Below are 15186 nucleotides of genomic sequence, written 5' to 3' on the forward strand. Positions count from 1 at the left end.
TGCCCCATAAGGACTACCTTTTTTTTATTTACAATATTTTGACGTTCATAAGTGCCACCAGTGGTCTAAATTGAATAAAATATTTTTGATTTTGATTATAAGTTAGTTAAACAACTACACATTAATTTGTTAGTGTTCCGTCGCCCGTTGCATAGATTCGTATCGACCTTGACGCCGGTGCGGTCGACCCAGTCTGGGTTCGATTGCGGGTCGGGTCAATGCATTACATTACGAGTATAAGCATGGAGGTTTGCAGTGAGATTTTCCAAGTAGTTAGGGCCTGTCTAGGAGGGCGAATTCGCGTGTGCGTCACAATGGACGGTCACTACCCATATTTTACATCGAAACAAATATTGAAACTGTCAAAACGAGACTCCCATAGATTTTGTATGGCAATACAAACCTTTGACGTTACTATTTTGTCAATTCAAACTACTTTTTTCAATTAAAATGCAGCCAAACATCTTAATTTAGCCAGGTAATTTAAAATTAACGTTGTGTTCCGGCTGAGTACGAGGTAAGATAGCCAGTTCCTCTGTGGTTGAGGATTCCGGGTGAAGCTCGCTTCCACCTTCGGCCTGATCATCACTTACCATCAGGTGAGATACAGGCTAAGAGCTTCCTCGTTGAGGAAAAAAAAGTTTGAAGTGTCTTTTTAAAAAAGCTGTGATTTCGAATTATCAGGGAATGGTGTCAAAAAGTACTAAGGCTTTGAAATAATGTGAATCTGTTTTGGGTAATTTTAATCCCATCTCCAACCCGTCTGGCCAGGGTGGGGAGTGTAGGCCAAAACCTCCATTTGCCTCTGGTAAATTAGAGAGGGTCGTGATCCTGCAGTGGAGGCATCCTTATGTGTAAAATGCTCATAGTGTTGTGCTCATAGTTATTTTTAGTAAATGTACACTATTAAATAAAATAGTACGTATTATTCTATCTGATAAAACAACTACTTTGACACTACGTATGAGCGTATCTGGGAATCGAACCCAAAATAATTTTGATATTTTTAAAGTTTTGACGATTTGTAATTATAATCAACTAGCTTTACGCCCGCGTGGAATTTTGTCTGTCACAGAAAAACTTAATCGCGCGCGTCCCTCTTTCAAAAACCGGGATAAAAACTATCCTATGTACTTTCCTGGGACTCAAACTATCTCTTTGCCAAATGACATTGGGAACTTTTTGCCCCACTTTTCGAAAAGTAGCGGACACAAACGAAACCTATCACAGATGATACATACTAATATCCAATGAATTTCCGTGCATTTTTTTTTCTCTCTTATATGGGAATATTGAGAAAATGAAGTTTTGATATTTTACTTTATTTTACATCTAAGTAACATTTTTGACGACCTCCGTGGCGGAGAGGCGCACACACCGGTTTTCAAGGTGTGCCGGGCCAATCCTGAGGTCCCGGGTTCGATTCCCGGCCGGGACAATATAGAAAACGATCTTTTCACATTGTCTCTGGTTTGGGTGTGTTGTGGTTCGTCGTTCCCGATTTCCATAACACAAATGCCTTAGCTACTTATTTTGGGTTGGAGTAATATATGAGATGTTGTCTAATATTAATTTAAGTATTTATAATATTTTATTTATTTATATTATTTTATTTATATTTTTTATTTATTTATATTTTTTATTTATTTATATTATTTTATTAACTTTTATTGGTTACTCTGCAATGCCAAACAACATAACATGTAAAAATATCAAATCATGTTAGACAAATATATTTTCAACTTAGACTCGTCATATCTCAGAATTCCCATATCTCACAACATAGCGCTTTAAGTGAATATACCTACAAGTATAAAGCTTTGAAATAAAATACGTTTCATCTTTGTCCGCCGTGGGGCATTTTCTCATATTAAAGTTCCCAATGCGTGAAAGCAAGACAGACAGAGTTACTTTCGCATTTATAATATTAATAGGTAGTATAGATTTATTAGTCTGAACAAATACTACCTGATTTAAGATTTTTCTAAGATGATAAAAATAGGGATGTAAAAAATACAAAATTATTATGAACAATTTTTTTATTCAATGATAAGTCTTGTAAATACCATTTTGTGAAATAATCACGCTACATTATGATACATTAACGATGTAATATATACCAACTTTCATTTTCACTCGAACATTGGTAAAGATACTAAACTCACTCAATACGGGACTATTCCCACCTCTCGTTCCCACCGCTGCAACTCCTGTGTAGCCAAGATCTACAGCTTGACCGCCAATAAAAACACGCCCAACCAGTGAAGGTCAAGTTTGTACCGGGGAAAGTTACTGTCATTGGACCCGCAACGAAATTAATCAGAAGAACATAGGAGTTCGAAGTTAATTTTCGACTTCCCTTCAGTTCAAAACAAACACACTCGATGAAATACTGTATGTTTGAGCTAGCCAGTTGGCGCCACTAGTAAGATCCAGACGCCAGTGGCGCCAATTTGTGTTTCCAATATGCGCCAACTTGGCGCCTCACACATCTTTGTAGATCAGGTTCAAAATCACTTATGTTCCAAGGCAAGTACTTGAAGTGCTATTCGAAAATGAAAAACATTATTTAAAGGTGATGGGGATATTATGAGTTAGTATCTTTACCAATATTCTAAAGACAAACATACTATAAGATCATATTATTCATACACCTTGCGTAGGTTGGATGAAGTCATCATTTCGATCGTTTTAGTCATAAATACTAATTTCAGATAATTTTTTACCAAAACATCTGTGTAAAATAATTTTGAATAATAAAATTAGATACTATGGAGACAAAAATTTTGGCCTAAAAATAATTCTTTGGTACGTTACTTTTAAATTCTAACCCCCTTACTAATAAAAAGTTACACAGTTGTTGAACACTGTTTTAAAATGACATTTCCATACACAACGTCACTTTAAAACACTGTTCAACGAGCGTGTAAGTTTTATTAGTAAGGGGGTAAATCTCGAAACATTAATTATATTGTTTTACAATAATTTGACGACCACCCAACCCACGCGTGGCTTCATCACATACATGCGATTAGTCGCATCACTGTTTTCCGACATTAAAAACGCAAAATAATCGATTACAGCTCTAAAGTCGGGCTCTCTGTAAACATAGCTCGATTATTATGCCATTACTTTACTTCGAGTGAGGCAGAAAGTTCTTCCAAACTTTACAACATAAAACGCCGTCTTATCGTATATGCGCTCTCTACAGGACAAATCGGATTTTATAAAATTTATTTTGTATGAAAATTAAAAAATAAAATGATGATATCAATTTTCTGACTTCACCATACCATTTATATGACCATGTTAACATGGGCTAGTGTCGGCTCATATACCCATTTACCTAACACCCTGTATAGTCCGGTCCCTGAGCACGTAGGATTTTGTTCAATGACCCCAAGCTACCCATCCTTATCGCTCGCCCGTAATTATCTTGCTGTTGCGCTCGCACACTCACTGCTGCCGCGGAAGCTTGGGGTCATTGGACAAAATTCTACGTGCTCCGCGACCAGACTTTAGTTGGCGCCACATCAGTGATGATGTCAAAACATTTTTATGTAAGCCTTTTGTCATTTTCATAATCTCGTTTTAAACACATAAGAATCAAACTATTTTTACAGAGTCGCCCCAGTTTTGCTTACAACATGAACATTGAACACGTTTTTATTTATTTTAAACATTCTATTGTTACTATGTGACAGTTGAGAATGCAATCTATGGACGACAAGTGACAGTTAACGTCAAACAGTGAAGTAGAGATTAAAAATCGAGGTGTATCACAAATAGGTGGCGCCACCTCCAAACTAAACTGTCAAAATTTATTAAACTTTGTGAGTATTTGAAACAGCCTCAACTTTTAATATCTGATCTAGAAGCTTTCAATTGCAATCTGTATTAGCCCCAAAATTAACGGTGTTATGTCATTAATTACTGCATGTATCATTCATGATACATTATACATTTGACAGTTGAGATGTGTAAAAAAATACGTCAACGTCAAAATGATACAACACCAGTATTGATAAAATTAGCTAGCCATCTACACATACTTGGGTTCCTGTTCTATTTCTACACACATTCATATGAAAATAACTTTTTTGCCTCGTATTTTAGTTCCTCGTACAATAAAGGTACATAAATAACATATTTATATACAAGTTTCAATCGAACTTATCCTTCTAATATCAGGTGCGATGAGAATCGTGATTTTTTTCCATTCATATAACATCATTTTATTTAACATCAAGTGTGTTTGCAGTCAAATATTTGCTTTTTTTCTGCGTAAAAAAATGTGTCAAAATGTATAATGTAACAGATTTTTACCGAATGCCGATTTTGATGGGACTTTAACTGAAATTACCCAAAACTCAATCGTTTATGAATACATTAGTACATTCACTTTAGCAATTACGGAGTTTATTGAGAGAACTTCAATTTGTCTAGATAAAAACTAGCATATTTTTTTTTAGATTAATATGGATTCACATCGCACCTTTAAAGCCTCATAACCTTTCCCACTCCAAATATAAACTTTTACAATCGACCGCAAACGTCAATTTTTACAATTATTTATTCACAAAAAAATGTTTCTTACAATATACCTAGGTACAAGTCAATTTTAAAAATGAAAACTTGAATTACAATTTGCTTGCAATAATAAAACACATTTTTTTAATTACATTTCGTAGCATTTTTTTATCATTTCACAATACATAAAACACAAAAAAGTAAAACTGTTTCACTTAAAGCTTTTTTTTTATTTTCTTCATTTTGGTTAAATGACAATTACTGGTTGACAACAAAGTATCTCATGTCAATTTTTCATTTTGTGTATTTTTTGTTAAAAAGTACATATTTGTATACTTTATTCCTTTTTTTGAGTGTATCCCCTTTATCAACAATTTTCATTTTCTTTTTCATTGCTCTAAGCAACATAATAAGTGAGGTGTTAAAACTTTTAATAAAGTACACAGTTCTTAAAAAATCTGTGTGCTTTTAAAAATAATGACAATAGAAGAACAGATAAACACACGTTCGTTAAGAAACGTTCTTTGATCATAATCACAATCTTTTACATTTTACGTCCCCTAGACATAACTAAGAGGCTTTCAAACAATAACCACCTTTATCACCATACGTATTAAATACAAAATGATAAGTCAACAGACAACACCTTTATAGCAGAGTACACACCGGCTTTTAAAAAATTCACTATCAACTTTTTTAAGACTTTTAAAAGCCAATGTATATTCTTACCAGTCTGCGTCAAATAGTCCGTGACACCTAAAGTGGACAAAAAGTTCGCAACACGTCTTTGTTACAATGAGGGCTATCGTTTTAGCGCTCACCAGTTGGCGCCACTGTAGAGTAAGGTCCTGTCACTTGCTAGTAGCGAAGACAGTGGCGCCGACTGTGAGCGCGAAAGTGGTAGGAAGACTATCGCATTTGCACTTATCAAGATGGCGCCACTGTAGAGTAAGGTCCTGTCAATCGCCAGGGGTGCCAACTGTTAAGTATAAAAACGATAGCCCTCATTGGAATAAGGTTGTGTTGTCACTTTTAGGCCACTTTGGGTGTCACGAACTATTCGACGCTGACTGTACATACGATAGCACATAAACTTAACATTGTAGCATCTTATTTACTTGTAAATAGATGTCATTTTTCATCAAAACTTTACACTCTGCTGTGCTGTCCAAAAAAACATACAAAAAAACCTCTTTTTAAGACTCCCAAGTACTTCGTTCTTTACGTTCAACATTTTTTTTCTATTTTTATTATTTATTTATTTATATTTATTGATTAGTAAGGCTGACGTATGTACAGGCTCTTAAATCTATGACAGATGTCAAACATTTGAGTGGGCAACTAAATCCAGATTCTTTTCATAGATGGCGCTATAGTATAAGTTTAGTTTTTGCCAAGCTTTTTATTTTTATCTTCTGCTTAAATCTCACATTTCTCTCTTCATAGAAACCTTTTTTGGTCTTAGCTTCAAAGAAATAAAATCTATCAAGAGATTTCTTTGTTTCACTTTCTTACTAAAGTACATTAAATGCATTTTTTGTTAGGCATGTAGCCTTTTTATATATTTTAATCAATATTACATAACTTTCTCCAGGAAATAAGTCATCAACGAAATACATTTTGTCAAAGTACCCTCATTTCTTCATATTTACAACTACCCCCTTAAATTCTACAATACAACATCCCTGTACATACCTCCACAATTTTTATGTGATGGTAGCCCAATATCACAGTAGCCTCCCACAATATTTCTATAGATTCAACCATAAACGTTGGAAGAAGAAAAAGTCGCCCACTCAAATGTCTAGCACATTTATTTGAAAGGTGACCATATGGTTATAATCTACATTTCATATAGGCATAGACAAAGACTCAGCCAATATGGCGATTGGTCATTTGTATAAACCACAGACAACTTTACCCGGTCAAAAGTTATTCGGACTTGCATACTGAGGGATTCGTACTCTTTTTCTATCATTATTTATCTAAAATATCAGTTTTTGAAACCAAATGAACATTGGTTTAGCCAAATTCAAAAACAAACATAAATTTGTAGTTGGAAGACGCGTGCTCCCATACTGGCCAACTGCAAACATAAGTTTGTAATGGCAAAAATGCATATTCCCTCCTAATTTTAAGACACACGTCATAGCTACGTAAATTAGTTGCATGTGGTTTTAAAACATCAATTAATTAGACCAATCGCCAAATTTTTTGCCAAATCACTGTCAAATATTGACATAAACGTAACCATTATGGCCACCCTAAAGAGGGCAACACAGAAGCCCTGTCGTTCGAAAATTCGTATGTTCCCAATGTTCCCACCACATCGATAAACCCTAAACGCGTTAACTTAAAATAATGACTATTTTAAAAATGCTTTTTTACGCTTTAAAAGTGTTGCACGATTTTAAAGGACTTGACTCATGTATGGACGTTATTTTTTTCCAATAGGTGCGTTTCCAACATACTATGATCCCATTTTATACTATACGTTAAACCTTATTTTGAACTTCCAATTTTAATAGTAGTTTGTAATACGTTTATATTACAACTTTCAAAGAGTTGTATGAACTATTCACATTTTCGTTCAAAACTTATAATTTCATAAGTTTTGTGGTCGACACTATTTTGAATTATTTCGTTGAAATACGACTCGTTACTAACGGAAAAACATTTCGTTTTATTTGCACATTCTTTTTTTAACTGGGAAAAAATACGTAAAAAATATCCACAGTTCTATAGCAGCAACTTAAATACCTCTTATAAAGCGCACAGTCACTAAGCTCTCACTTTCTCACTTCATTTCACATTATATCACTGCAACACGACAGGGTTTATCAATATCTTGCGGCCACAAATGGCCGGTGATGCAATCCGACGGCGCTCGCCGATCAACACACTGTGATTTGCGATGGACCTGATGAAAAAAGAATGGTTTAGCTATAGTTTCTTATATGAAACCTAAATAGTGAAAATTATTATTAACACTAATAAAATAAAACTTAAAAAACTGTTACGTTTTAACCCATTAAACAGCTTTTGTTGCACAAATGAATGCCTTTATAGTAACTGCAGTGGCTTTTTCGTAGCCATACAGTTACTTCATAACAGCTAAACACCGTAGCATTGTAGTATTTATTTACAGTTGAATCCACAGTTATTTGATAACTGACGTTGGCTAGTAACCGCACAAAGGCTTTATACCAGCTATTTTTGTATAGTAGCTTTTTAGGAACTATACATTGACTAGCAGCAGCACAGACGCATTATATCAGCTGTACAGTGACTAATAGCTGTACAAAGGCTATACAGGGTGTCCCAGAATGGGTGAATCAAACTGATAGGGGAGGTAGCTCTACTAATGTACTATCCCTAAAAAATATGAAAAAAAAAATAAAGCGCAAAGGACACAAAAAAATTTTTATTTGAAAAAGTGAAAATAAATCAGCTTTGCCTAAGTATCTGGCTATAATTGCTGCGTTTGGAGTTTATTTGTATTTTTTTCTTACTAATATTAATTGTACATGATCGCTTCGTTTATCTATAAACAAAGGACAATGTTCGTTCTCCATACATTGTTCGCCGTTAGATCAACAGTGCCGAAATAATACTTTCTAGGTTCTAAATGACACAAATCTTTATGTAAGAACAATTATTCCTGGCGGACCAATTCTATAAACTTATTGATAGCAATATTGTTATCATAACCTCTTACTTACTAGTATTGTATTATATTATTTTATGCACATCGATTTGGGAGATGTTCTGTATTGTAGTTGTCGCAGCCAAATTGTATTATAATATTGGACGGGTTTTGGAAATAGCTCGGCGTTCCACTTTTATGATTTACTTACTTACATTTTGCACTTAAATAAATAACATGAATCCTATGTTTACTTTCCACTCTTGACATTTAACACGTGACTTACCAAACTAACTATCTCCATGGTTACCGTCTTAGTCTATGCATGACTAGGGATTGAACAACTTTTAATTGAATATTATTAACAATTCTCGATAATTATTATCGATTGAAAAATATTCGGTATTTGAATCGAAAGATATATTCAATTTTATCAATATCAAAATATTCAATTTTAATAATAAAATAAATATTATTTACTACCACCTATGAAATGTTCTAAAAATTGCCTGGAGCGCTCCCCCAATCCTGGGTTTTCCCTTTCCAAGCTGAGAGGATATCATTTTGGTTCTATCGATATGTTACTGTAAAAGCTCGAACTACGGTTAATCTTAAGATTTAAGTGTAAGTCTTAGGATTTACCGACATGAGTTGGTAAATGTAAGTATTTCTGAAAATACGACGATTTTTTCGAGCTTTTACCATTCGAATTCAGTATATGCTAGGTTTTACCTCTGTCAGCTGGTAGATGTTGGTTTTAGGAATAAAACTTTCAATTCTATTAGAACTTTAGACATTTCTCTCACTTTAAGCGGCATTGGATTTTTCATCGAATTTTGAAACTGTAACAGATATATTAAAGATGATCCCATATTGTTGTCATTGTCTATATCAGTGTTATGATCACAATTCTTTTTATTTTATTCATGACCTTCGACCAGTTGGACACATTAGATAGCTTCTTGTAGTATCGTGCAATATATTTTTAACTTTTAATTAAAATCTAGTCATACTGTAGCAATTTGGACGATTTATTTTATTTACAAGATCGGTATCTTATTGTCTATGATGACCGCAGTCAACATCACTATTACATGGATTCCTAACAATGAAGTACGGCATTGCCTTGTGCCGATTTTACATAGATTTTATCGACACAAATTATGAAACTTCATAGGATATGGAGCAGGCCACGCCCTAAAATGTCCGGATGTCGTCATAGTATTATGGAATACATATAAAATACTTTTATTATTTCATTTTTTAATCCTCAAGTGTCCGTTACAATCTAATTAATATTTAAGTATTCAAAAAGTAAGAGATTAATTTTGATACTTTACTGCTGTGCTCAGGAATCTAAGGCGGTTTCTGACAATGTCCTTTTGAAAATAAGACTAGTGAGAGTGACTAAGACTCGAGTTTAGAGCACATTATTTAAAAAAAAATCCGAACTCATAATTTTTTTTTCATATTTTTTAGGGATAGTAAATTAGTAGAGCTACCTCCCCTATCAGTTTGATTCACCCATTCTGGGACACCCTGTATAAATGCTGTACAATAGTCCGACGATGTCGTAAGACAATGTAATAAATGCTGCAACTCACCCGCGGCATAATATTGCAGCAGCGGCAGTACCGCGGGCGCGCGGCAGCAGCCACGTGCAGTAGCTAGTGGCTTTATATTAGCTGTATAAGTGACTAAACCAGCTGCTAAGTATCTAGTATCCTTATAGTACCTGCATCGGATCTCCATAGCTGCTAAATTGTCTAGTAGCTGTTTAGTGGCTAGTGAAGTGTACAGAGGTCTTATATTGGCTGTACAACAGCTGTCATCATCATCATTTCAGCCATAGGACGTCCACCGCTGAACATAGGCCTCCCCCAATGCTTTTCATGTTGATCATCAACATAACATCTGCATAACAGCTGTATATCAGTATAAATGTTGCACACTCACCCGCGGCTCATATAATATTGCAGCAGCGGCAGTACCACGGACTCGGCAGTGGCTATTGGCTTTATATTGGCTGTACAACAGCTGTATATCGGCTTAATGTTGCACACTCACTCGTGGCTCATTATAATATTTCTGATTCCAAAAAATCAGATTTTTATACATAATATTTGAGCAATGGTTAGAAGTTGTTTCCACATCAGCCAGATAGTTTTGACAGTTTCAACTCTTTGCCGGACAGTTTTTTTAGGATAGCTGCCAAAGCCACGATGACCCAAACTTCATGACTCACCAGCATTGTAACCTATATTAGCTGTACAACAGCTGTATATCGGCTTAATGTCGCAAACTCACCCGCGGCTCATATAATATTGCAGCAGCGGCAGTACCGCGGGCGCGCGGCAGCAGCCACTTGCAGTAGCTAGTGGCTTTATATTAGCTGTATAAGTGACTAATCCAGCTGCTAAGTATCTAGTATCCTTATAGTACCTGCATCGGATCTCCATAGCTGCTAAATTGTCTAGTAGCTGTTTAGTGGCTAGTGAAGTGTACAGAAGTCTTATATACGCTGTACAACAGCTGTCATCATTTCAGCCATAGGACGTCCACCGCTGAACATATGCCTCCCCCAATGCTTTTCATGTTCATCATCAACATAACATCTGCATAACAGCTGTATATCAGTATAAATGTTGCAAACTCACCCGTGGCTCATATAATATTGCAGCAGCGGCAGTACTTTATTAAAGTAAAAATATAATATTTTTACTTGAACTGGAACTTGATTTGCTAGGCGCAATTTGTAATCGCAAACCAGTCGTAAAATGGGCGGAACGGCGGGGGGGCGCCACCGTCGTTCAAGTAAATAGTTTTAACGTGGCGAATAGCGGAACATGCGATTCGGTATTGACGGTGGCGTCCCCCTGTTAGTGTCTCGGGTGTGGCATTTCTTAATACATTAGTTTTTAGTTAATTTAGTTTTTGATTCTGTTTAGTTTTGTGTTAATATTGTTTTCTTTTTTTGTTTTGTTTTTTTTTCTCTCTCTTTTTTGTGATCACCGTCCATAACGCCCCCTGTTGCGCGCCTTCTTGACTGGTAGCCTCAATATGGTCCCGGTCAAGAGGGTGCGCAATCCGCAATCTTCATCGTGTTGGTTCCCGCTGAAAACCAGCTTCTCGACATGGCGCTTGTTATGTCGCGAATATAGCTGAGCGGACGCCTCTTCAGCATAGCTTGTAGTTTAATGTTATATGTACTGTATTTTTATTTTATTTTTCTATGCTGAATAAAGTATTCTTATTCTTATTCTTATTCTTATTATTCAGTACCGCGGGCGCGGCAGTGGCTAGTAGCTTTATATTGGCTGCACGACAGCTGTATATGCACACTCACCCGCGGCTCATATAATATTGCAGCAGCGGCAGTACCGCGGGCGCGCGGCGCCGGCGACGGGCGGCGTCACGGGAGCGAAGTAAGCGTGCACCTTTATGTTCGGCAGGTGGTTCTGTGTGGGAAAAGATACATATTAAATATCTTTGGACAATTTCACACAGAGCCATCTAGCCCCAACGTAAATAACTAATATGGATAACATAAGTAATTTAATCATTATAAACAGATCATTATTTTAGTCCCCACTGCAGAGGAGCACGACCCTCTCTAATTTACCAGACGCATAGTGCGTTTGCAACATCGCACACTTAACAAAGCATTAACCATTGTTACACTAGATGCGTTCTGCAGTCAGGTCAAATGAACGCAGCCTAGCAGTTTGCGTTCTTTGCTCGTGCCCGTACTCTCAGACCGGATCAATACAAATGTGTAGAAATCGACAATGATGTTCATATATGATGCGGCTGCGTTACCTTTGACAGTGTGGAAAATCCTTGACACATCGTTTAGATTATCCTTCATATGATATACTCAATAAGTTCAATTTCTCCACTTACCCTGAGTTTTCGGATAGCGTTCCTGGTGACGAGCTGGCAATCGTACAGCTCGATGAGTTGCAGGTTGTGGCAGGAGATCAAGTGCTCCAGCGCGTCGTCTGTCACCAACGGACAGTTGTCCAGGCCTGGGACAATTAATGAGGGTTTTCGCGATTTAAAAATCCGCCAGATGGCAATACGTAGACGGGAGGTCCAAATGCTGTCAAAAATAACCAATCACGCAGCATTTGGACCTCCCGTCTACGTATTGCCATCTGGCGGATTTTTAAATCGCGAAAACCCTCATTGGTCAATTTTATTACTATCCTGTCTCTTGGTATAGATCGTTTCATCCACTCGGCCGCGCCCCAGTGTTTGGTCCCGGTCGCGCGGGGTGCGGGGAGTGTGGTCCGAGCAAGCCGTAAGGCATTACTGTAGTGTGCGTGTGCACTCATGGAGCATTAGCGTGTACCGATAACACTCAAACATTAGGGACGCGTCTTCGTGGATGAAACGATCTATACTTACAAGCAAAAGTATGGAATCACCCCTTTGTGTTCCGAGCGGTCTTAAGAACTGAATGACTACGTATTGTATGTATCTATGGTATCATTTTTAAGCTTATAACATCACCTGTACAATGGTACATTTTTATTGAACTTCTATTAGTCATTTAGTTCTTATGATCGCTCGGAATAAATGGGGTGATTCCATATTTTTGCTCGCGAGTGTATAACGTCAAACAAACACGAAATTAAAACTCCAGAATGAGCCAGGAACGATATAGCTCTACTGGTAAAGCTGTAGTAAATTTTATATTACTGTCTAGTCTCTTAGTAATCTCGTTTTTCCCTTGCTTTGTCAGTTTCTTAATTTCCTCCTTAAGAAAATAAAGGAGAATCAAAAACAAAGTTAACTGTGCAGTTGAAATGTATGAACTTCCGTACTATACAACTGCAAAAGTAAGTTTGTAAAGGAAAAAGTGTAGAAACATCTAACTTACCAAGTACTGTGAGGTGTTCCGCGGCGCACGGCGACATTGACAGCTGTTTGATACCGTAGTCTGTGATCAGCTCGCAATGTGATAGGGTCTGGAAAACGCATTTTATACCAACATTAGGTAGAATTCACTGGTCGGGTTGTTGGCGGTCAAGCTGTAGATCCTGGCTACACAGGAGTTGCAGCGGTGGGAACGAGAGGTGGGAATAGTCCCCCGGTATAATTAGATAGAAGAATGTAATTTTTTATAGCAACTTTTGCAACTATTTTCAAATATCATTTTGCTTTTAATTATTTACTTTAAAAACAGTGACGTCACTTCGCAGTATTCATTCTGTAAGTTGATAATTGGTTCTCAACCAAATTGACAAAGAAATCGTTGAACATACGTAGAAAAAAATACAGTGGAACAAAACAACTACCTGATAAGTAAGCAACCCTTTTAATTTGCCATGCTTTTTTATATTGTTTCCAAAAAACGACGTTGGCTTTCTAAAAAAAAAATTCATTTACCTTTTTGAAATCAGTTTTATGGTCCATCATAATTTGAACCAAATCCACTTGATCATAAGATCGAAATAAATGACTTTTAAGACATTAAACGTGCTCTTATCAGTTTCTCAAGCCTAGGGCAGCCCATCGTGACGGTTTTAGAGGTTCTGTTACAGCCACAACAATAATGAACCTTATCCACTTGATCATAAGATAGAAAACCAATAACTTTCTTAGGACATTATAAATGCTCTTACCAGTTTCTCAAGCCTAGGGCAGCCCATCGCGAGGTGAACAAGCGTGGCATCCGTGATCAGCACACATTCTTCTAAGTCCATCCGCTCGAGGAGTCTGCAGCTCTGTGGAGAATTATCATCATTATTAGGTGATGAGGGTGGGAGGCGATTGCCAAAAAACTAAAACTCAGTAAAACTCATTTATTTCTGTAAGTAGGCTTTAAAAAAGCACTTTTACACGTCCCAGTATTAACCCTGCCACTGCTTCAGGACAATAAATGGGCGTGCTGAGAAGAAGCAGCGCAAGAAACTCAGACACTATTGTCAGCCTCTTTTTCAAAGGTTTACAGGTTTTCAAAATACATAGTTATAAATATTTATTCGAGCTAGGCAGTTACGCATCCCAAACATTTTTATCTTTTAAATAATCATCGACTTTATAGTAGCCCTTTTTCATTAAGGTACTTTTAATATGTGCTTTGAATTTATGAATGGGTAGTTCTACAACAGTTTGTGGTAATTTATTAAATAATTTAATACATTTCCCCATAAATGAATTCCCAATCTTATGCAGTCTGAAATTTGGAACGGCAAGTTTATTTCTGTTTCTTGTATGAAAGTTATGCAAATCGCTCTTTTTCGTGAATTTATTGCTCTATATTTTTGCGAACATATAAAAAGTTTTCATAAATGAACTGTGAAGCTACTGTCAGTTAAGAAACCTACGTCCGTATTCACAAACATTACTATGAGATCTCACAGTGCGCGTGGACGCATAGGGTGACACACGAACCAATCAAAAAGCTATTCAACGCTGAGCATTCGATTTGCAGCTTCACTTTGGCTGCACAGCGCCAGTTCCAACGTGACCAAGTCCGGACGTTATTTTGAACCTTACTGCCTTCACTTAATTTCGATAAATTCCAACTTGCTGCCACTCAAAAAACACTTTTAATCACTCGAGCCAAAGCCTGAAATCCAGCGCCAGATCGAAGCCCCCCTCCCCAATAGAACGTTATTTTGAACTTACTACATTGTCTTATGATCCAAAAATGATGGAAACATTCTAACTGCTAAAATTCTAATTCTTACTGTCGTTCAAAAAACACTTTTACTCACTCGAGTCAAAGCCTGGAATCCAGCGCCAGTTCGAAGCACCCCCCCCCCCCCCAATAGAACGTTATTTTGAACTTTACTGCCTTGTCTTATAATAATAATAATAATAATACGTTTATTATCAGACCATTATGATCCATACATTTTTTTTTTTTTTTATTTTTATTTATTTATTTGGAAACTCAACAGCTTGGTCGACAATTTACATGTTACAGAGTAGTACATTATATAACTCTAGCCAATTACAGAGTCTCACAGCTAATTTAAGTGTGTAGGAACAACAGA

At 36.5% G+C, this 15186-nt stretch overlaps 1 protein-coding gene across 1 annotated transcript in view; it reads right to left on the bottom strand.

Moving 5' to 3' along the window:
• Positions 1-2021: 2021 nt before the first annotated feature.
• The window catches only part of LOC135084918 (F-box/LRR-repeat protein 20), a 40150-nt gene continuing 26985 nt past the window's right edge, over positions 2022-15186 (bottom strand). Inside the window, exons 10-14 of the mRNA XM_063979665.1 lie at positions 13807-13908; positions 13062-13149; positions 12080-12204; positions 11523-11634; positions 2022-7450 (exon numbers count right to left, since the gene is read on the bottom strand). Of these exons, the coding sequence (XP_063835735.1) occupies positions 11530-11634; positions 12080-12204; positions 13062-13149; positions 13807-13908 (420 nt within the window). The 3' untranslated portion in view covers positions 2022-7450; positions 11523-11529. The remainder of the gene's footprint in view (positions 7451-11522; positions 11635-12079; positions 12205-13061; positions 13150-13806; positions 13909-15186) is intronic.

This window comes from Ostrinia nubilalis, chromosome 27, assembly GCF_963855985.1.
Source record: "Ostrinia nubilalis chromosome 27, ilOstNubi1.1, whole genome shotgun sequence".
Taxonomy (NCBI): domain Eukaryota; kingdom Metazoa; phylum Arthropoda; class Insecta; order Lepidoptera; family Crambidae; genus Ostrinia; species Ostrinia nubilalis.